At 41.4% G+C, this 23911-nt stretch overlaps 2 protein-coding genes across 3 annotated transcripts; both read right to left on the reverse strand.

Moving 5' to 3' along the window:
- Window positions 1-4294: 4294 nt before the first annotated feature.
- On the reverse strand, window positions 4295-16548 carry ndfip1l (Nedd4 family interacting protein 1, like). Of its 2 annotated transcripts, XM_080013692.1 has the most exons (8): window positions 16398-16548; window positions 13675-13762; window positions 10456-10574; window positions 9236-9298; window positions 7636-7723; window positions 6684-6808; window positions 6404-6470; window positions 4295-5636 (listed from the first exon to the last, which is right to left on the reverse strand). In XM_080013692.1, exons 1-8 carry the CDS (start codon window positions 16425-16427, stop codon window positions 5533-5535), a joined length of 684 nt encoding a protein of 227 aa, XP_079869818.1. In that variant the 5' UTR covers window positions 16428-16548; the 3' UTR covers window positions 4295-5532. The 2 variants fall into 2 exon arrangements, with proteins under 2 accessions (XP_079869818.1, XP_079869819.1); XM_080013693.1 differs by lacking the exon at window positions 9236-9298.
- An 840-nt stretch (window positions 16549-17388) lies between these two features.
- endou2 (endonuclease, polyU-specific 2) lies at window positions 17389-21395 on the reverse strand (the record flags this gene model as incomplete). Its single annotated transcript, XM_080014311.1, has 6 exons — window positions 17389-17643; window positions 17848-18001; window positions 18087-18199; window positions 18692-18813; window positions 19997-20102; window positions 21291-21395. The coding sequence occupies 6 exons, from the start codon at window positions 21393-21395 to the stop codon at window positions 17389-17391; spliced, it is 855 nt and encodes a 284-aa protein (XP_079870437.1).
- Between the last annotated feature and the right edge of the window lie 2516 nt (window positions 21396-23911).

Genomic DNA, 23911 nt, shown 5'->3' on the forward strand with positions numbered 1-23911 from the left:
GAATGGAACAGGGGATGTTGAGCCTCCCGCTACCCCAACATCCCACAACCACTCACACAGAGAGAGAGAGAGAGAGAGAGAGAGGAGAGAGAGAGGAGAGAGAGAGGAGGGTGAGAGAGAGAGAGAGAGAGAGAGAGAGAAGAGAGAGAGAGAGTGCGGTATGTGATTCACCACAACAAAGGGAGGGTCGACGGAAGGGAAGGTGTGATGTCACAGGGAGCTGGGGGGGTGGAGGCGGGGGGCGGTTCATGAGTCAGTCAGAGATAGGGAAGGGAGGAGGGTGAGAAGGAGAAGAGCATGATGGGTAAAAAGGCGGCTGGGCGCGGGGGGGTACCTGCTGTGTGCAACAGATGGAAACAGACAAGGCTGGTCTATTCTGATGACTCAACGCTGCTTATCTTATACCTTACACACACACACACACACACACACACACACACACACACACACACCCGGACACATGCACACAATCACACAAAGCATTGGCACGACGCATGCATGCACACCAATAAGTAAGTGAACAACATTATCATCTGCAAACAATTCCTACAGTATATACTTAATATGCACGAAGGCATTCACTCATGGATACTTAACTCATTAAAACAACAATTTGACATCTGTCAGTGGTATCTTAATGTAATACTGTTAACATATTTAGGTTTATTTTGCGTAAGTTATTTTGGCTTATATTTAATGCTAATCATTAGGTTTATTGTACATTACCAATTTTTTTCTCATCTCTAGGTTCATCCTTCTGGTTCACTGTCAGGTATATTTCATTAGTTATTGCATATGACCAATTTTTCCAGTAGATTTTTAGGGTAATTTTTATTATATTTTTCTGTAATTTATTTGGATATATTTTTTATTTATTATTAGGTTTATTGTATATTGCCATATTCTTATTGTGTATATTAAACTCATAGCTTTTATGATATATAATAGATACATAAGTATCTATCTATCTAAATTATAAACATCCACATAGCATCACATGTTGCATTCTCCAAATTGATTTACTATGAGAATGAATGGACACATAAAATATGAGCCAAACTTTATCACAATTATGAGGTCTGAAACTATATATTTTGGGGGAAAAATACAACTTCATATCAAAACAATGACTTCACACTACCACATAGTTCAATGTGACAAACGCCTGTATTGTGAATTCGTCGGCAGATATTGTGAGATGTCATAACGCGGGAAATTCCAGATTCATGCTAAAGCGTGCACCGCTTTCAACAACCGTGAGCAAACAAACACATGCACGCAAGTGGCACACAAGGACATTTCCACCGTCTAATAGGAAGAGTCTCCTAATGTACACACCCACTGCAAGAAAGGCAAGGAGAGGAAGGGGCGGGTGGGGCAGGATGACTCACACATCAATGAAAACTCCCCCACCGCCTGAACTCACACACATATACTCTCTTTGTCTCTAGCACGCACGCACGCACACACGCACGCACGCACGCACCTACGCACACACACACAACAGGGATTACACTCACATCCTCCCTATATCCTATATCCAGGGAATTCTCCCATCTCGAAACTCTGACCACATTCTGACCACTAGAGGCTCAATCAGTGCGACTCCAGCCGGAGGCCGTGAGAATTATAATTCAACATTCAGCCAGCCGTACAGCGAATAAAAACGGCAATTTAAAATACATCATTCAATAGTTAAATTGTTTTATAGTAGTGTCTTATGCCTGACGTCCATAGATCATGGCACCGCCTGGCACGGTGCCTCACAGCAAGAAGGTCCTGGGTTTGAACCCCGGCCGTGTAGAGTTTTCCTGTTCTCTCCTGTTTGTGTGGATTTCCTCCCACCATCAAAAGGCATGAATGTTAGGGGTTAATACTTCTGTCGGTGCCCCTGACCAAGGCACTGGCAGAGGAGCTGGAGTTGGTCCCCGGGCTGCTGGGACTGCGATGGCCACTGCCCCTAGGTATAGGATGGGTCGAATGCAGAGGACAAATTGAATTCTTGATGTATGTATGTATGTTGAGATATACCAATAAAGAATCTCAGCATGTCTGCCTGTTCGTCACAGCCGTCACCAATATTAATGAATACCGTCAGCAGAATGAGATAAAGATTTTTTTAAATAAAGAGTAAGAGAGGGTAAGAAATGGAATTGACTGGAATATACTGATTCATGACGGTTGTCTCATGAGGACTATCTTGTGAGAACCCCCTCGTGAGGACTGGACTGCGTTGTGAGGATTGCCTCGTGAGGAGCGCCTCATGAGAACCCTCTCGTGAGGACCGTGTTGTTGAGGGCCGTGTTGAGGCCTGTGTCATTTAGAACCGTCTTGTGAGGACCGTATCACGAGGACCACATTGCAACGATCGCCTCATGAGGACCATATTGTGAGGACCGCCTCATGAGGACTCTCATTTGGACTGTATCTTTAGGACTGCCTTGTGAGGACTGTTTCATAAAGATTGTTTTGTGAGGACTGCCTTCTGAGGACTATCACATGAGGTCTATCTAAAGAAGACTGTCTCATGGGGAATGCCTCATGAAGACTATCATGTGAGGATTGTCTACAGAGGACTGTTTCATGAGGACAATCTCATGAGGATTGTCTCGTGGGGACAGTGTCATGAGGACTGAGTCGTGAGGACTGTCTCGTGAAGACTGTCATGGTAACTGTCTCGTAAGGACTACCTAGTGAGGACTCTATTGTGAGGACTGTCTTGAGAGGACTATTTCATGAAGACTATCTTATGAGGACTGCCTTGTGAGGATTATCTCTTCAGGACTGAATCGTGAGGACTATCTCATGTGGACTGTGTTGTAAGGACTGAAACATGAGGACTGTTTTGTGTGGACAATATTAACTATCCTTGCAAAGAAAACCTCACCACCGAAACAGGCATTTGAACCTAAATGTGTGTATATATTTGTATCCTTTTCAATGTTAGTTTATTATTAGTTTATGAAATTATTGTCATATTGTCACATTGTCTGGGAAAGTCAGCTAACAAAATAGCAGGCAGCACAGCGACGCTGGGAATGATTAGTGTATCACTTCTTATCGGAAGTTAAAAGATGAATGAAGGTCTGTCTAACGACAGTGCACTTTTATTTGTTCAGTCCAAGGAAGCTGCGTACATGTGTGCTTGCTTGTGTGTGCACGAGGAAGGATGCAGATGTGGCAGACCTTTTAAAAGGGGGTCTACTACCCTCCTTGTTGTCATTTGATCGCTAAAACACACATGCAGTGTAAGAATTTGGCTAGTGCAGTCATAATTCCCATCAATTACTCTGAGAGGAAAAAAAAAAGAAAAAACTTCCCTCTGTGTAAATCCAGAGAGCTTGACAGGACACTGACCGTTTTTTGGCACAATGGTGTTTTTATGAACGACATCTGGACAGTGAGCACATCTGCACCGGTTGACCCTGCTAGAGGATTAACAGAACAATGTCTCCAGTCTGAACCTTTTCTACGACATGTTAATGACGAATTTCTATCGAGCATGTGTTTAGCTAGAGGGCCAAGTCAAAAAATGTGTTTAGTAAAAAGATTATGATTTGTGATTATCAGGAGAGGTTGTACACAGTACTTGTACATGATGATCCCATCAATATCTCTCTGTCACTACACTCCCTGTCCATTGTCCATTCTGGACAATCGAATAAATGTGTGTGTGTGTGTGTAATTGTATGGTGTTTTTACATCAACACGATCTTCACATATTCTGATCTTTTTAATGATTTGCTGAGCAGATCAGTGATCAATTAAGTGTTATAGCTCATCTTAAAAGCTCAGTACAAACAATATTATTCAGTTCAAGGAGAACGATGATCTGACTGGAGGGTTAGCAGTTCCAAAAATCTGTCATGTGGTGGAGAACAACTAGAGGCCAACGTCCGGTGCTTTGGGTCGGAAAGGCATCTAAGGGAAAGGCCTGTGAAACTGCATTCCCAAGTCCACAGGAAAACCATTTTAGTTGATATGACAGGAGGGATGCATTACTCTCTATTCTCACACACAGAATTCCTCATTATTTGATAAACATTTGTATGGTAGGTTCGGAGAGGCGAAAGGTCAGATATTAAATACTGATCAATTCTAAATCGAACTCAACCCTTCTTATTTGTTCTGTCTCTCTCTCTATGCATCCCGAACACAGTTTAGATTAAGTGTCTATCTCTGGAACTTTACTTCATCGTAGATACCGAATACCAAATATCAACATTGAAGCACAGTAAGGATGATGTTCACCACAATCACCAAGATGAGTGCATTGATTTCTCAATACTGGGGATTAGTTTATCAATTTATTCAAAACACATTTTTCAAAGCCAGTCATACCCAAGTTCCTTGCAATACAAAAAAATAAAATAAAAAAATCGACTTCCAGTAGTTGAAGATAGCCAGACCAAGGAAAATAAATGCTCTGATTCTGATATTATTGAGTCCTTGTTCTTGAAGCTGGGATTGGGAGGGACTCCTCCGATGGATTGGGTGCAACACCCGATCACTTAAGGGTCCACAGAATCTCAACTCCATGATAACTAGAAACCATTCCACACCTCAGCGTCAAACTCTACTCCGTCTCCCAGCTATTCGGAAAATTACCGTTCTTCAACGTCACCTCATACCCTTACTTAGGGATGAGCAAAATGGGAGAAAGTATCACAATAATCCCAGGGAAGCTTACACAATATTGGTATTCATCACAATGACAAAATCTAGTTTTAAAGAATCAAACCGAGGTTGTCACATTGCACTTTCTATATTTATGTAATAGTATTTATAGTAAGTCAGAGCAAAACTCTCGTTTTTCAAAGAAAACTCAAATATTTCGGACCTCATATTGTGAGGAGATTTTCGGTCATATTCAACTTCTCATTAATTCAGATTACAAAACTGTCTCATCATATGCCAGTGTTCTAATATCAAGACAGAAAGAGGACAGAAGAGGTTTTTTTTTGTGATCATTTTGGATGTCTGTATGTACGCATTTGGTAAATCACCCCCCACCCCAGGAAAAAACAAAAACATCATTCATTTCAGCTTTTGGATTCTCCCCAGCGCAACTGATTTAGAGCAAAGACTTGATCTTTGACCAGACTAAGAGCGGGGAAGAAACAACACAAAACAAGACTGCCCCCTGCTGGCTGCAGGAGGACAATGCAGGTCTTCGCTAGAGAGTTAAACAGCATATAAGGCATTACACACACTTCATAACTGCAAATAGCACTTGACAGTTCACCACTAACAACTGAAGGGTTTATGGAATTCTCAGCAGCCACTATTTTACACCAACAAGGGACAACAAGTACAGTGTTGTCCCGATAATGTGGATCAGAAGAAGGGGGAAAAAAAAAATTTTTTAAAAAGGTCTTCTTCCTCCTTGATTTGATAGAGCCCGGACAGTAAGTCTTGTTAGAGAGAGAGAGAGAGAGAGAGAGAGAGAGAGAGAGGGAGAAAAAAAGAGAGCGAGAGAGAGCGAGAGAGAGAGAGAGAGCGAGAGAGAGCGAGAGAGAGAGCGATGGCTGCTCAGTAGATGAAGAGGACCCTGGTTCGGGGCAAGGTGGTGAAGGAGTCGGCCATTTTGCGGATCCGCGCGTAGTTGATGAATCCCCTGAGGAAGAGGAGGAACCCTGCAGCGGGAGCGAGAAATGTAAAGAGAATCCCAGCAGCAGATGCAGAATTACAGTAACTAGTAATTTTCTTTCCAGTTCATTTCTCCACTGTATCGTCATGGAAACGCGTATGTCATTTATTTTTTGTGGCGTGCTGCCTCTTAACTGTAGGGTCTGTGAGATTTTCGTTTTCCCAAATGACAACAATGAGATTTGGGTCAAAAACAGACTTCATACGGTGATATTTCATATGGTGAATTGTTTGTCATTTTTTTAATGACAATCTAAGGTCACATCTTCTACTTTTGTCCAGAGCAGCACTCAAACAATCGTGTTTTGCTGGTTTTGAACTGAACTAAGCTACTAAACTGAATACAGTTAGCATATTAAGGAGTTGGTTACACATTCAACATGTAAAAAACAATGAGCAACAGGCATGATAAGGAATGGCGATTTAATGTTGCCGGTGATGGGTGACCTACAGACTGCCCTACGCCAATCTAGTTTACATTACAATAACATGGACTACAAGGAATTAACAGATTTAATTTATTAGCGGTAAGTGGAGATGTTCATTTAGCTGGGTTTATATGTATTGTTCAGTGATATTTAGACTTTTTTTTGCTGAGTCCTACCTCCCAAGGATTTGTGACGTATCCATGTGTGCTTGTGTGAGGTAATGAGCTGCCATGTATCACTGCATTACCCACAAACGCGCCAACACAGACACCCCTTAGAACCACACCAGACCCTGCACGGCCTTTCCTTCTCTTCCCGACACTTACCCAGCACTAGGAACGCCCACCACAGCCAGTACTGTCCATCAAAGTACCCGGGGAAGTATGTGGAGAACTGGAAGGAAAGATAAGATGAGATAAGATACGATTTTTAACAATAAAAAATTTAGGAAGGGACCAAATCATCACCTCAACAAATGACAATATGTACTCAACTAGTTCAATGCAGCTTATTCAAATTGTTTGACTGAGAATGGTCAAAGCTTCGGGCACATTTACAGGGTGTGTGTGTGTGTGTGTGTGTGTGTGTGTGTGTGTGTGGTCTCACCCGGACGATGAGGATCCATTTAACGAGCGAGAGGCCAAAACCAGAGATGGCTCCGTAGCGTCCGGCTGCCGAGGTGGTCAAACAGAAGGACAAGAAGAACCCGATCCAGTTGAACAGGAACGCCACTGGAGGGAAGGAGAGATTTTTTTTATATATTTTTGAGAAATGTTCTAATAAATCTTCATTTATCTGTATTCTTATTTCCATCTGAAAACATTTTTGTCCAACATTTTCTATTTTTATTTTAGCTAACCTTCACTTATTTGTACATATTTTTTGTATTTATTTTTTGTTTACCTTTTGCTTTGGCAATGGAAACATGATTCCCCCATGCCAATAAAATCTTTTTGAATTTAAATGAATTGAATTCAAAGAGGTATTCCATTTGGATCCTGGTTTGACATTCTTAGTTTGTTTTGATTGTGTTAAGAGACAACTTTCGCCATTTTTACTTGTCTATTTTGTTTTTAATGTTTTTTGTTTTGTTTTTTGTTTTTTTCCATTGTGTGTGTGTCTGTGTGTGTGTGTGTGTGTGTGTGTGTGTGTGTGTGTGTGTGTCTGTTTTCAAGATTTTTATATCTTTACACTATAAAAATATATATAAAATGAACGTAAACTATTATATACTTTTTCCTTATAGCCCTTTTTTGAATTATGTTGTGTTCCTTTGTTCATATTCATTGTCATTGTTTCTATTTTCAGTCTGTTTTTCATGCACTTTGTAACAGTGAGTTTCAAAAAGTGCTGTATTAATTAAGCTTTATTTACTTACCAACTCACTAAGTAAGTTAGTAATGTTAGATTTCTGAGACAAGAATGCACATGAGGACATCAGGGAGAGAGAGAGAGAATAGGACAAAGACAAGGCCACTGGAAATAATCAGATTGAGAGGTGAAAAGTGTTGCATCTCAGAGATAAAGCGGATTATGCGGATAGATAGATAGGACTTACTGAAGAAAGTAAGCATGAAAATGCCATCGTTGCCTATCCTCAGCTGGTCGGCATCTTCAAAATCATCTCTGGTCACAAAGTCGTCGTCCTGCAATGAATGAGTGAACAGAAAGGGGGGAAACAAAAAAAAAAAAAAAAAAAAAAGAGAATCAGAAAAGCACTTTGAGACCTATTTACACGGTGGAGACACAGTAGCGGGGCTTTCCAGGGCCAAAACTACAGAGTAAATCTACAACTTCCAACGCACCAAATCACCTTTGCCAGCCAGGAGTCGAAAAACAATAAAAAATGAAATTAATCTTGGCTTGGGGCCGGAGTCGTCTATCTTAGTTTAGAAAGAACCAAAGCAGCAAAGGCAGACGTTGGTGTCGTGCCAAGCGACAATGGTGCATGAGCCATAGAGTGGAGAGATTGGAAAATAATGTGTGCGTTAAAAGTTGATGAGGCGAAGTCACAAAAGGCCCTGTATCGTCCAATCATCAAACTAGTTATGTCCAGATCAGTAAAGTAAAAGTTCAAGCTCTACTCTGAGCTACAGAGCATTTTGGATAAATGACCAAATTCAGCGTCTATGGCGACCGGTGTGAAGGATGTGAGTGTACAGCATAAGTTATAGCGAGAACGGACGATTTTTTTAAAGAGGTTTTTTGTATTTGTTGGTAGTAGTATTAAGTGCCATTTGGGATACAGTGGGTCATTGCATCATTGCATAGCTTCCTTCTCCACAAAACTTCAGAGATTCTGCATTGCATAATATCCAAAACAATTCCGGAGCCAATAGCCGAGCACACATCTCTATTCTATAGATGGCTTCTAGAGGTCTGGTTGACCCATATGCTGGGTGAAGGACCATTTTAGCCCTAATCCAGAATCTACGGTGTCAGACCTGGGTCCAAATCTGGCATGATATATTCTTATGGTGATTTTCTTTTTAGCATCATAAACATGAAGACAGATTTCACATTTTTACAGCGTTATCCTCAGGACCCTATCAGGTAACTTAGAAGCACTAAGCCCTGGTTAGCCACCGCCGATTTCTCTGGTGGAACCAACACAGAGCAGGCACTACAGGGAAAACCAACACAGCACTGGCAACACGGAACGGCAGTAAGTGTTACTTTAAACCAGTCTATGACGATATGTTTCTAAGCATAGTAATAGCAAAAAGTGGTCAGATTTGACCCCCCCCCCCAACCACTGCCCAAATTACGTTTACATTTCTGAATTGAATAAACACCTGAATCGGTAGAGACCAAAGGATCAGCAAAGCACAAGGTAGGGCTGGGCAATACCGAAATATTATTTGCACCATAATCAAACAATCCAGGAGATGGTCATCACATTGAACCGTTGTGGGAATGTGAAGTATGATATCAGTTCTTAACTTCTTATCATTCATATTGCCTCAAAAATTGTGCATCACAATGCGACGATGCAACGTCTTAATTTCATGACGACTAACGACAATATTGAGTTATTGCCCAACACTAGCAGTATGCAACAGGCTAAAAACAGGACAAACATACAGTACAAGCAGGACGGGACACTGAGCACAGACGCACTATAAACATTCAAGGCCATTGATTCCATGCCCCGTTACCTCCAGCGAACTGCGTATTACGTCATCAAAAGTCTCCAGGCGCTCCCTGTGCTGCGGGGGAGGCTGAGCACAGGGCAAGGCGAGCGGCGTGGCAGAGAAACATCATCAGACAGAGCATCACGTGCAAAGCCACACAGTCACCACGAGAGGGCAGAGGTGAGTTACAGGCCAATATCCGTCATATACACTACCATCCTTTTAACACGTTAATATCTTGTGTTGTGTATTTCACTGCTCTTTTAAAAATTGACTGCAGTCTATCCAGACAAAGGTTATGACAGGAGAAATAAAATAAAAAGTTCAGTTAAAAGTTATTTGAATTTTATTTGTTGTTAATTTTTTCCCCAATGTTTTCTTGACGGAATTTTTGAAAGAAAGAAACAAAGAAAACAGAATCAAAGAAGGATATAATGAAAGACAGATAGAAGTCTGGGCCACGGTTCCCATTGGGCATTAGTTATTGATCCCAAATCAATGGAAAGTCACAACAAACAAGTCATCGCATACTTTTTTTAAACAGTATGGTGGTTTAAGGGAGAAATGGTTTTCTTTTTCTGTTATAAAAATAACTTAAACTATGATTGGAAAGCAAATAGTCACATTTTACCAAACTTGAAACTTTTGACTTTGAGAATGTAACATCTCAAGCTTTGAACTTATGAAGACCGCAAAAGAAAAACCCTAATCCTGTCGAAAGGTATGGTCACACTGCAGGCATATGTGCGCTCCAAAGCGACAGGCTGCAAAGTGACAGGCTGCAAAGTAACAGGCTGCAAAGCATTTCCAACAGAGCTCGGCTTCATTCAGCTGCAAGGGGGTGAATGACGACCGGCGACGAGCTCACAGCTTCATGACGACAAGGAAAGTTGGGCAGGTTTCAATTTTAAGCAAATGAGCAGTGCAGAAGGCCGGACAATAGCCAATAGGAGGGAAGATACGCTCTCAATGGAGCTGATCCTTGGTAAATGAACTGTTAAACTATCGATAAAATGAGGAACACGTCAATTTCTACAAAAAGGACAATTCTTTCATTTAACAGAAGGCAAGATTATTTACGTAGTTTTCTCGAGAGGGAATTTATTTTTCACTGTGTCCTGTGTCCATGATGCACGAACAACACCATCACCAACGATGTGTTTGTGTTCAGAGAACAGCAAGTGTCATGAAGAAGAGAAACAGAAAAATAAGACAAATAGTGAGACATTCACTCTTCCAGTTACCAAGGGAACAGCAGCTTCGGCTTTGCTCCTCTCCACCTCGTCGTAGGATGGCAGGGTCGTTGCCACGTTGTACGACGGAGGTTTTGGGAACGTCCCGTCTTCTTTGTAGTCAAAGTAGGCTGAGGGAGAGTCACACACACACCAAGACACGTAGAGCTGTGAGATACGGAAGAATTTTTAATCAGAAATCATGACCAAGTCGGGTTGGGGGTATTGACACGGTATCAATACACTTCAAGCCTCCATGCAGTCCACGGAGGCCTGATCCCCTGAAATGGGTGTACCCAGGCAGGCCTGTTTCAAATTGGAAAAAAAACATTTTTATTATGTCTTTTTAATCTGCTTTTAGCTTTTTATTTAATTTTATTTAATGTCTTGTATGCCTCATGTGAAGTGCTGCGACGAGCCATGGCGTATGAAATGCTATTCAAAAGCCCCTTTCCCCCTTGCACTGAAAGCCGTAAATCCACTGGCAATCCCCAATCTTGACCTAGCATCATTTACGGGAAAATGTCGGTCCGGCTGTGAATGAAAGCAGTACCATTGCTGGGACAGGCATGTAAAGTAGGGGTGGAGCTGGCAAAAACGATTTGTTTTTCTGGAACACACACACACACACACACACACACACACACACACACACACACACACACACACACACACACACACACACACACACACACACACACACACACACACACACACACACACACACACACACACACACACACACACCTTTATTAGACACAGCTTGCTAGACCGGTACAGCTTGCTAGACCGGGTTGGACCCCCTTTTGCCTTCAGAACTGCCTTAATTCTTTGTGGCATAGATTCAACAAGGTGTTGGAAACATTCCTCAGAGACTTTGGTCCATATTGACATGATAACATCACGCAGTTGCTGCAGATTTGTCGGCTGCACATCCATGATGCTAATCTCCCGTTCCACCACATCCCAAAGGTGCTCTATTGGACTGAGATCTGGTGACTGTGGAGGCCATTGGAGTACAGTGAATTCATTGTAATGTTCAAGAAACCAGTTTGAGATGATTTGAGCTTTGATACAGAATGCGGCGGCGCGACTGGTGTTCAACCAGCCAAAGAGGGCAGATGTCACTCCGCTGCTCATCGAGCTCCACTGGTTACCTGTAGCCGCTCGCATCAAGTTCAAGTCTCTTATGCTGGCCTACAGAGTGATCGCTGGGAATGCTCCCGCCTACTTAAATGCTCTTGTAAGAGCACATGTTGCCCTCCGGATGCTGCGCTCGTCAAATGAGCGTCGCCTGGCTCTGCCGGCCATACAGCCACGGCAATCCAGGCTATTCTCATTTGTAGTTCCACGTTGGTGGAACGAGTTGCCAAAAATGACCAGAGCAGGGACCTCCCTCTCTGTCTTTAAGAAGCACTTGAAGACCCAGCTCTTCAGTGAGTACCTCCTGTCCTAACCTACAATTACTTAGCACTACCTAGCAGTATTTATTGTTACACTAATGTCTCTGTCGCAATGTAGCTTGAATGTTATTCTCCCTTGTAAGTCGCTTTGGATAAAAGCGTCTGCTAAATGACTAAATGTAAATGTAATGTGACATGGTGCATTATCCTGCTGGAAGTAGCCATCAGAAGATGGGTACACTGTGCTCATAAAGGGATGGACATGATCAGCAACAATACTCAGGTATGCTGTGGCGTTTAAACCATGCTCAATTGGTACTAAGGGGCCCAAAGTGTGCCAAGAAAATATCCTCCACACCATTACATCACCACCACCAGCCTGAACCGTTGATACAGGCAGGATGGATCCATGCTTTCATGTTGTTTACGCCAAATTCTGACCCTACCATCTGAATGTCGCAGCTGAAATCGAGACTCATCAGATCAGGCAACAATTTTCCAATCTTCTATTGTCCATTTTTGGTGAGCCTGTACGAACTGTAGCCTCAGTTTCCTGTTCTTAGCTGACAGGAGTGGCACCCGTTGTGGTCTTCTGCTGCTGTAGTCCATCTGCTTCAAGGTTCGACGTGTTGTGCGTTCAGAGATGGTATTCTGCATACCTTAGTTGTTACGAGTGGTTATTGTGGTGTAAAGTAGTGGTTACTGTTGCCTATCGTCTCTAACCAGTCTGCCCATTCTCCTCTGACCTCTGACATCAACATGGCATTTTTGTCCACACAACTGCTGCTCACTGGATATTTTCTCTTTTTTGGACCAGTCTCTGTAAACCTTAGAGATGGTTGTGCATCACCATGTCTATATGCCTAAATGCAATGAGTTGCTGCCATGTGATTGGCTGATTAGCTATTTGTGTTAACAAGCAATTGAACAGGTGTACCTAATAAAGTGGCGGTCGAGTGTGTGTGTGTGTGTATGTATATATATATATATATATATATAAAATATGAGGTGCAAAACTAGATTAGCCTTTTCTAAAATGTTAAATAAGAAGATATGGCGATATGGCGATAAAGTTAAATAAGAAGATATATTATTATTATTATTATTATTATTATTATTATTATTATTATTATTATTATTAATAATAATAATAATAATAATAATAATAATAATCATCATAATCATCATCATCATCATCACAATAATGTATACTTTATTAATCCCTGTGGAGAAATTAGTTCCCATCCTAGTATCTGACATATCTAGGAGCAGTGGACTGCCACCCTCGGAACGCTTTTTTGCCACTATGTTGAGGAATATTCATTAAAACAAGAATGACTACGTAAGTAAATAATCAAATCAGAGGATCACTAATTTGGGGTTATGAGCAATAGGTTTTGGTGTTGCTCTGAACTTCCTGTTGTGAGTGGAAAGTCAGAAGTTTCCGACTGAGGTGAGACACATCTTTAAAAGATTTTCTTCAGAGTAAGTGTTAAAGAAGAAAAACTGTACAGGCAATCTGAAGTTGAGATCACTGCCCAGTGTATTTTAAACGTTTTTCACAACAGTCAATTCTGTAATAAACACATTTTCTCTTATAATTTCATATTTCTCATGTATGGGGTATTGTTCTGACATGATCCCCACAAAACCACAGTTGCATGTGAATGTTATTGATTGTGCGGCATTTGCAAGCTTTTCTCCAAAACTGAACTCATCAACTAGGGGCTGGTACCATTTTTTTTCTCATGTGGCTCAGTTCAGTTGAACTGAAGTTGAAATATATAAATATATCCAGGGGGACATTGTTGTTATGACTCAGTCTCACCGGCGTTGTCTGCGGCGATGCTGCTGTATGGGGGCGGAGCATCGGCCGTGACCTGTGGAACCTCCTCTGGTCCCTCCTCATCGGGCAGCTGTCAGGAGGGGAAAATGAGATTCATTGAAAAAAATAAAAATAAAAATCTAAAAAAAATCTTCCTGCACTAACCAAGACACAGTTTGTTGCTCAGGTACTAGGGGTGTCACGATTCTCCAAATCCACCATTCGATTTGACTTTAGATTTTAAGGTCACAATTCAATTCTCGATTTAAACATAGTATGTATTTTTTTTTCCCAGCACTGACTCATCATATCACACCGTTATTGTACCTACACCTAAGACAGATGAACCTGCTTAAATCACACCACCCCCACACCACAATGAGAGTGGAGAGAAACAAGACTTTCCCCTCAGATTCACCTTAAACTGTCGACCAAAGTTCTCTTTTTGCATAAATTAAGCCAATTCTGCAATTCTGAGAAGGATTTATTTTTCTCTATCTTTCTGCGCGAGTGATGCAACGCTTTCCATGCAATCATCCAGCAAAGAGAACCTGCAACAAGCACCAAAGTTAGAAAAAGCTGATAAACTAATAAATAAATAATAGTTACAAAAGAACAATCACTTGGCTTTAATCACTTTTGTTTTTCTTAAACTGCCCCTGACAACTGTATGTAGTTTCTTGAAACTTTAATTTGAACGCAAATTCAACGTCCACTTTGGTAACGGAAATTAAAAATCAAGCTGTAGTGGAAAGCATCAACATCTCTTATCATCGATTAAATTAACTTTACGATTCAAATTTCCCTTCTGGGGTGAACAAATTTCCTGTTTTCATTTATCTTACTTTGCTAATAAGGAAAGTAATTCATTTTTATTTTTGGACTTCAAACAAAAATTGCAACCTCATGTGACACCACATGTAGCACCAAAACAACACGCACATCTCTCCGTTGTTCTCTTTAATTTTATCGTTGGTACGGGACTTTATTTTGCAAACGCGGGATTGTTTTGTGTAAATACTTTTTACTTCTAAACAATACTTTTTGCGCTTCTGTAACAGGGAGACTTGTGTTGATGTATTGTTCATTTTATATTGTTAAAGCTAAAGTTTGTGCAACCTGCACAGACACAGTACTTCACCATCCTAAATAGCTGTGAAACTGTCCTACCTGCTGACTGAGCACCACCCTCCTGCTGCTGCTGCTGCTGTCAGTGAGACTATGCTTACCCGACGTGATGTCACCGCCGAGATGTTAAAAAAAAAAAAAAAAAAAATTGGCCTTTTTTACCTGCAAACTTAAAACACCCAAGTTGTTCCTGAATATTTGTCCTTGCTGCCTGTAAAACGTTTTGTGGTTTTTTTTTTCCCCAAAACCGTCTTTTCCATAAACCAAAGATTGTTAATTCATTATATTAAAAAAAAATGTACCTGATAGTTGCTCTAAGTAATGTCTCCCTTCACTTTAATGTTTATACACACACACACACACACACACACACACACACACGCAGTCCCTAAAAGGATCACGAGTGCCTATTTTTAAGACTCTATTTCTTATGTTTCTTTTTACCTTGTTGTATCTTAAACAGATAATGGTGCTTATAAGCCAGTAGAGTGCAAGGTGTACTTTTTGTGACTACATATCTGAAAGGCGTTATTAGATGTCTCCCGCACATTGCTAGTCTCTCTCTCTCACACACACATATACATATATACACACACACACACACACACACACACACACACACACACACACACACACACACACACACACACACACATATATATATATATATATATATATATATATATATATATATATATATGCATATTATTTAAGCGCTAATCTATTAGCCCTTCCATTCAAATCACAGTATATACAGGTAGGTTAGCATAACGCTCTGCTAGCCTTAGCAGGCGTCTGCTAAATGACTAAATGTTAGCCACCCACCAAAAACAATGGACGGCCAGAAGCTAACCCAGTGGAAGAACATCGGTGGGCGCTCTTTCATTCACCTCTGAGCTGCGGGTCATTTAACTACACATTCAATGGGACAGTGACGGCTTCATAAACTTCATTTTGTTGTTTTTCCAACGTTGACATTGCTGCGATGACGCGCAGTAACATAGCCAGCGCTGCAAGGCTCGAGAACGACTCGTCTGTAGCGAACCCAGTCCTTTAAATGACTCGGGAGTCGGGGGTAAAGACGACAACTCGGGCAGAAAGGGGAATCGACATAGACGTAGAAAGTAAAAAAACTAAAAACAATGACTGAAGGCTGAATCCATGTCCAAGGCGACAAGGCCCAAGGCACTGGGAATTATTCATACTGACTGTGAGCGATTTACTTTCACATCCCACCACAGTAACTGATGTGGCGCGAATGACAAGTTTGTGATTGAACACTTTCGCATTTCTCCGCAAAAATAAACACCTCAGAAAGGATTCGGTTATTATTATTATTATCATCATCATTATTATTTTAAGGCTAATATTTTCTGGGACCCGCAGTTTGCATTATTTTCGACATGAATGGCGCCGGTTGGAATCCCCAGTCCTCCCGCGCTCGCCGTACGTCGCGTCAGCCGCATCGAAGGAAGGACGGGGGGGAAAAGGTCGAACGACTCTTTTTTTCTTCCCCGCCCGAGTGAGTCGCCGCGAAGCGACTCTCAAAGGTCAGCGCTCGCCGCGACCCTGCCTTCCCAGCCTCGCTCCGCCGTTACCTGCTGGTATCTGGCGCCCGGCTCGGACATCCCGCTGGGAAGGGCGCTCGGCGGCGGCGGGTGGATAACGGGCTCAAAAGCAGCCGGGCCCGCCGAAGGCTTGTGCGTCGCGGCTGAAGTCCTCGGAGGAGTGGCGAGACCTACTTCTCCGGCCGCGTCACGCCGCCTAAAGCCTCTTCCGCGCCGATGACGTCAATAGCCACAGCGACTCGCCACCGCCACCGATCGAGATTGGGAGGAAAAGCGACGACTGTTCGAAAAACGACCGTAAAGAACGATGATCGTTTCTATCCATCAAGTTGTTTTTTTTTTTAATCTTTCTTTTCTTTACTTTGTACTTTTTTTTTTTTTTTTTTTCGTATTTACCTTACGTTTAATTGAGTTACTGTCGGGATGTTTTTTTTCTTTCTTTATACACCCAATTTATTTCTCTTTCTATGTTAAGTTTAATTCAATAACTGTTGTAATAATGTTAGGATACGGTAATCACAAAGCTATAGTTACTGTTCTTACCGGAGCCTCACCTGTTCGCTGTTCTATTTGCTGCTGATTTTCTACTCCGACATTGATAAAAACATACTCCTATAGCGAAATAATGCATTTTTTATCTTGTTTATTTAGTTACTCAGGACAGTTCACTTGTTTATTATTCCTCTTCTTAAATGTGATTGCTATATAAAATAACATCACTACTGTGAATGTCATTGATACGGGCAGTGGACTGTAATTCACCTGCACATTGCAGACACGTGCATACTTTTTGCACAGTCAAACTTTCTTGCGAGTGAAATGAATGAATTTTCCATCTCAAAAGCAACTTTATAATGTGCAATAAAATAAAGACACGTTTGGGTCTTGTAAGGTTTTATTGTATCTTAACCTAAAATAAAGGACATCAACAATCCCCATGACACTTTGCATAATAGAGTTGAATGGGTTTTTTTTTTTTGCCCAGAGGCCTCGTATCAAATTGACTGTTCTGCGGCTGCGGTTAATGAAGGTTCTGGTACTTGACCAGCATGGGGTAGGTAGTGCCGATGTGCTTCTGGTTATAGTGGTGGCAAACGATCTCCACCTCGTACAAACTGAATTGGACTCTGACGCGCTCATTGGGCGAGGACAGGAAACAGAGAGTGTAGAGGGCAAACTCAAACTCGGGACTGACGCCGATGAAGATGCTGCCTTTGGGCTTTATGCCGTTCTTCCAGCTGAACTGCAGTGCCAGGATGTGCTTGTTCTCGTCCGGCTGGAGGCGAGAGGAAGATGAATACAAAGGGAGAGCAACAGATTAGACTAGAGGGATGAACTAGGGATAGGGGGGGTAGGGAAGGATCGGGCCTGTGTGGCAAGCCCTAAAGCAACGAGGTTAGGGTTAGGGTTTCCGATACCAGCGAGTGCGACCGTGTGGTTCCTGCCCTACTAAACCCGGGGGAGAGCACAGAGAACCTACCTGGGGAGAATTGGCATTGACGCTGTAGCCTTTGTAATCAATGTGTCCCAGCTTCTCCTGCAGGTACAGCTGGATCCAGTTGTGGAATCCAATGACGGTGTGTCCACCCCTAGTCTCCCCCACGAATACGTGCTCGAACCCCGAGGAATCTGGCCTGGCGTGGGACAGGGACCACACAGCGGCAGTGAACATTTCAGGCCAATTCGAAGTTCAGTTCATTTCAATCCCGTTCCACCCACTTGCTGGATCCTCTCCTGGCGTAGAGCTCGAACCAGATCCTGTAGAGCTGCTGCTTAAAGTCCTTCTCGTTCTTGGGGGAGAGGTGCTTCTCCACCAGGTACTCGTGAGCGATCTGGAAAACAAGATCAACATACCAATAGAAATCCATACAGATTGCCAAAATGTCAGTGCTGTTAACTTTATTGTCACTTTATTTACTCATTGTCACTTTTGTTTTGTTTGTTTTATTTATTTGTTGATGATTTTGTATATTGCCAAAAATCTTATTTGTATTACTTTATCTATCTATCTATCTATCTATCTATCTATCTATCTATCTATCTATCTATCTATCTATCTATCTATCTATCTATCTATCTATCTATCTATCTATCTATCTATCTGTCTGTCTGTCTGTCTGTCTGTCTGTCTTTTATTTTAGGGTTTCAGCCAAAATGTACATTTTATCCAAATAAAGAGTTGTCAGACATTTAAAGGTATCTGTTGCCTGTTGTGATACAGTTCTATCAAGTTATTCTTGTCGGCCGAGTTAGGATCAAACTTATTCTCACATACATTATGATAAGCAGTAGGTGTTTTTAAGCTTTCGGATTCCACACAGTACCTTCATGGTGGGAGTCTGAACGATGGAGTCCAGGAACTTGTGGTTCTCTGCTTCCTCCTCGGGGGTCACGATCTCTGGTTCGCCAGTGTCACTCACGTAGTTATCCAGTAGTGAGATGAAGGCTTTAAAACACAAATAACACTGCATCACCATCATCATTTATAGATCCAGCTCGACTTCCTCTTTAAAGATCGAATATTTAAACAGGGAAAAAAACAAGATTTCACATTTTCATAGATTGGAGTTATTGGATTGTAGTAACTACATCGTCATGGATCTTACAAAAAAGTGTAAATTCACGTCTATTAAAAGCCTTTTAATTAAAGGAATGTTTTGTTGCGTGTTAACGACTTTTGTTTGTGTGGATAAAGACCGGCTCTATGTCATTGAAACCAATATTATGCTGTTGTTGTTTTTTTTCTCATGATATTTTGTCTCATACCGCAGGGGTCATGAAAGGGGGAAACAATGAAAAAATATCTTAAAGCTGAGAGGTCACAATGGGACAGTGGGTTACATAACAGTGCTCTTTAGTACACAAACCCCCGTCGCAGAGCATGATGGGATAAGTAGTGCAAGATGGGATGGCGAAACGTATTTCCTTGTGAAGATGGTTTAAAAAAATGACACACACACACCCACCCACCCACCCACCCACCCACCCCCCACACACACACACACACACACACACACACACACACACACACACACACACACACACACACACACACACACACACACACACACACAGTTGTACTTGTAGTGAGGTCCGAGTAAATATACTGTACCTGGTAAATGACGGCCCATGATTCTGGTGCACTTCTAAACCAAAAAATAATCAATGCGAAGACCGGTCCTCACAAGTATTGTAACACACACACACACACACACACACACACACACACACACACACACACACACACACACACACAGTGATCCTCTGACGCTGTGTTTATGCAAGACACGAGTGCTGGTCATAAGGAGATTATGATGGAGGCGCTGCTGCTCTGTCACTGGAGGGAGATGATGAGATTGGTGTTATCAAAGAGGAAAAGATAACTGGTTGAGACCAGGGCCCATTTCAGAGGAGTCCTTTTTAGGAAACGGCTCCCGAACTCAACTGAATTTAGGTCGTCATTTCTGTCATATTAAATTGATAAATGATCATTCATACACTATTCCCTCGCCTTTGTAAATTCTAATTCTGATTCTTTTTTCTTCTTCTTTTCTCTAACTGGGCCAAATGTAAAATCACTTTTGAATATTTCCTTATTCGTAATTTCTGATTTTCTTTCTCGCATTTACCTAAAAAAGTCTCCTTTTTGAAAATGTTCTCATCCACAAAGGTGAAGAGGGGGTATCCGGCTCCGTCGTTGTCGTCGTTCAGGGCCATCACGTCACCAGCTTTTCCCTGCGTCACCCCCCCCCCCCCCAGCCCCAGGAGGTGAGAGACACAAAAGGTTATTTATTTTTGTTGTTGTTTTTATATTTAATTTAAAAGGGAAACAACATCATGGTGGAGTTCCATTGACTTTAAGTGTATATAAAAGTGAAAATACATTAGCTTCCCCTTGATAGCAGGAATGGCTTGGAAAAGAAGCAAAGAGGAGAGATGGAAGGAGCGCCACTGGAGAGAGAAGTGATGAGAGGCTGCATGGTCCAAGCTGTCAGGTTTCCACTACGTTATCCACAGAGGCTGCAGTCCTCCCAAAGTGCCTTATTATTTCTTATAGTGTTCTCGTGTCTTTCCCTGTCTCTGTCTCTTTGTCTCTGTCCCTGTCCCTGTCCCTGTCTCTGTCTCTGTCTCTGTCTCTCTCTGTCTCTGGCAGGCGGTGTGATTTGGGGACAAGCACAAACAGAATAGAGCTGCTTTACTGAGACAGTGTTGCCTGGCCCATTGTTCCCTTTAAAAAGGACACGAAAGGACAACGGGCCAAAAATGCTGCTATTTGTGTGTATGCTTGCATGTGTCCCATCAATGTCCGGTAGTATACATTAAAGACAGAAAAAATTATATTTGGTTTGTCGAATCCTGACAAATCAAAATTCTTACCCTCATCTTATTAATAATAATAATAATAATAAATAATAATGATATTAATAATAATAATGGCATCTCTGATTATCTACACATTCCTCAATGTGTGTGTGTGTGTGTGTGTGTAGTGTAGTGTATATGGGGATGGAAGAATTTATTATTCAGATCATTTTACACAAAACTGATATACATCACAATGCCTGCATATATATATATATATATATATATATATATATACTCTATCCAAGAGAATTGAACTATGCTTCATTATATCGAACCAGATGGTAAGGAAATATAGAGATGCGATATGATGTGATTCATATGGCGACATCTTGATTTGATAATGATAAAGCAGAGGTGGAAAATCCGGGTTCAGAAAGTCACAATTCCATTCCAGGAGTTTGAGTCAACCGTGTGCCTTTTGGTGAAAAGCAGCACCCCAGAGGTCCCACTGAGTGGAACCAGCCGGATCGGCGCAGGGCTGGAGCAAAAATACGGCAGGGGTTTTTACTTTCTGAACCTGGAAAATAAACGTTAATGGCGGTTTTGTTGCCCTGGCACCTGGAGCGAGATCCTGTAGTCCTTCCCAGGTTGCAGCCTGTTGACATCGTTGTCCCACAACTCCTGCACCATGGTGGATAGTTCTCTGTCGCTTTCCACCATCATCCTGCCGCCTCGTACTAAGCTTCCCGGTCCCTCAGTGTTCGGCGGTTGAAACCGTTTACGGCTTGGACTCGCTCAAGTTTCTGGCAACACAGAAGAAACAGTTTCAAAGAAAGGTTTTTACTGTGGCGAGTTAAAGCCTGGTGTCTGCACAGGGTACAGTAGTTCAAATAGTAAGAAGGTAAATTCTTAAAGGCATTCCCACGCGATCCATAGAGAGAGGATTGTGATCCATGTTAGGCCCGTTGAAAATTGTTTAAAAATGGTTTCAATTGCACTTTAACCTGTGATCTGTAACTTTAGCATGTATTCTGTGATCTGAGCTTTTCATTTCTATTCTTTTAGCCCTCTTTGCTTTTATATAATGTATTTTATGCCTTGTGTAAAGCACTTTCAATTGCCCATGTGTATTGCATGTGGTATACGAATAAACTTGCATGGTATTGCCATTTTATCCAAATATATACAAAGTAGGGCTGGGCAATATATCTAAATAATAATGCTATTACAATATGAAAAGAGATATCATCTAGGATTTTTGTTATCGGAATATCGAGATATAGTTAAAATGTTGTTTTAAAGGCTGCGTTTCTGTAAAGAAATGTAATTTTCTAGCTGTTCTAATCAATGCCTCTGCCTTCTTGGTTAGAATATCCACATTACTAATCATTGTTTTTCAGGTATTTCTCGTGTGTGACTATCTCATAAAAGCAACAAGTCATCCGAGACATATTAAGTTATCGAGGTATTGATCTAAAAATATTGTGGTATTAGATTTCGGCAATTCCGCCTGGCCCTAATACAAAGTAATTAATAATTAATATTAATATAGAAAAATTCTATAAGTGCTGGCACACGCCAGCGGTGGAGTCAAATTGAAAGTAACACAAGGCCTATTATAGTCCTGGGTAAACAAAAAGCTGAGCCTCTCAGACAGGGCTTATCCAGCTTTCTGATCACTACAAAGCATACACACACACGGCCGTTCAACCTCCATGACAACTGAGGCCTGGAGTAAACGACTGTCCATATCCCAGGGTCAAAACATACACAACCAATCATACCTGTCAGGTCCCAAAAAACACACTGACCTTTTTTCTTTTTACTGCTCAGCTCGTCCTGGCCAAAAAAACTAAACGTTGAATTATTTATTTTCAAAAGTTGGTGAGATGTCTCCTGGAGGGACTCCTGGTTACGTGCTGGTTCTAGTGATGATGGTGTTGGCCTGTCTGTTTTGGAGAGCAGGTACTCTTTGGGGCATAGTTAACGTTCCGCCAAGTCAATCAGTCGTTTGGTCGTTCGGTAGGGGAGGCAGAAAGACAACGGGGGCGTCGAGAGACGGGACAGGACGGGAGAGAGGGGGGACGTTTTTAAAGGGTTATCCGCCGTCAGCAACTCTAGCCAAAGGGCTTATGCCATGTTGTCGTGCCTTTCAGTCTCACGCTCAAACATGAGGTCTCTTTGTTGCTTTTGGTGCTGTATTGTTTCTCTCTCTCCCTCTCTTAACTGAGCCATAGGATAACGTCTGGATTTCAAAGTGATTACAGACTTTGAAGGTTTAGAAGATGGATGAGTTAATGTTGATAGTCTAAGTGAATTGCTTGCCTTTTAAGTTTACTGTTTGTTTTTCTCATTCCTTTTTTTTTTTAGGTTTATTGTATATTGTCCAATTTTTCTTGTCTGGTTTATTTTAGGATTATTTATCTTCCATTTCATTTAGTTATCGGTTATATTTTCATTGTTAATGTTTAGGTTTATTGTACATTTCCAAATTCTTCAGTTTTTATAATACATTTTCAGGTTTATTGTGTATTTATATATTTTTTTAATTTCTTTTACTTCATTAATATTGATTTTCTTTTTTATGTGATTCGATGTAACACTGCAATTTCCCTCTGGGGATGAAATAAATATCGATCACAGGCACAAAAAAAAACTATTTTGGTGGAGGAGGTGATTTAAGAAACACATTTAAGTTTATTTATTCAGTTGTATCTTTTTACACATATATATATATTGGGCTAGAAATGTCATGAGCCATGACATATGGCCCATACAGAGAACTGTTATGGAAAAAATAAAAAATAAATATAAGAGAATTGCGATGGAGGAATGCCGCTGTTGCTTAAGTGAAATATCTTTCTGATCCTCTATAGAGGGTGTAAAAATTCATTTTTTCTGCGACTGATCCTTGGTCTCTCCTCTGATACCTGGATGACTAAGCAGTACAGTATGTGAGTGTTTGTTGTGCGGCGGTATTGAAAAGTGACTGAAAAGAGCGGCTAACCTTTGACTGAACCGAACTACCTCGTTAGCAATTTAACACAGTCAGCACAGACCGAAACAACACCAGAGGGAAAGTTAGGGCAAGGAAATGTCAAACCTCAGGACGCGATTGTTGTATCTAAATGGATCTCCTGAGACAGAGAGCATGAAGCACTGATCTGCGGTAAAGACCTGAATGCGCTTGGACATATCAGATGTGTGTTGGGAGAACTAGAGAATCTCAGGGATCAGGG

Source organism: Zeus faber, assembly GCF_960531495.2.
Source record: "Zeus faber genome assembly, chromosome: 14".
Lineage (NCBI taxonomy): Eukaryota > Metazoa > Chordata > Actinopteri > Zeiformes > Zeidae > Zeus > Zeus faber.

Bases quoted from the DNA above. Each gene is read 5' to 3' on its own strand.
- ndfip1l (XM_080013692.1), bottom strand. From the start codon at position 16,427: ATGTCCGAGCCGGGCGCCAGATACCAGCAG. The intron at 9,299-10,455 runs GTAACTGGAAGA...CCCTGTGCTCAG, and splicing joins CCGAAGCTGCTGTTCCCTTG to CCTCCCCCGCAGCACAGGGA. The intron at 6,809-7,635 runs GTAAGTCCTATC...CCTTCCCTCCAG, and splicing joins TTTCATGCTTACTTTCTTCA to TGGCGTTCCTGTTCAACTGG.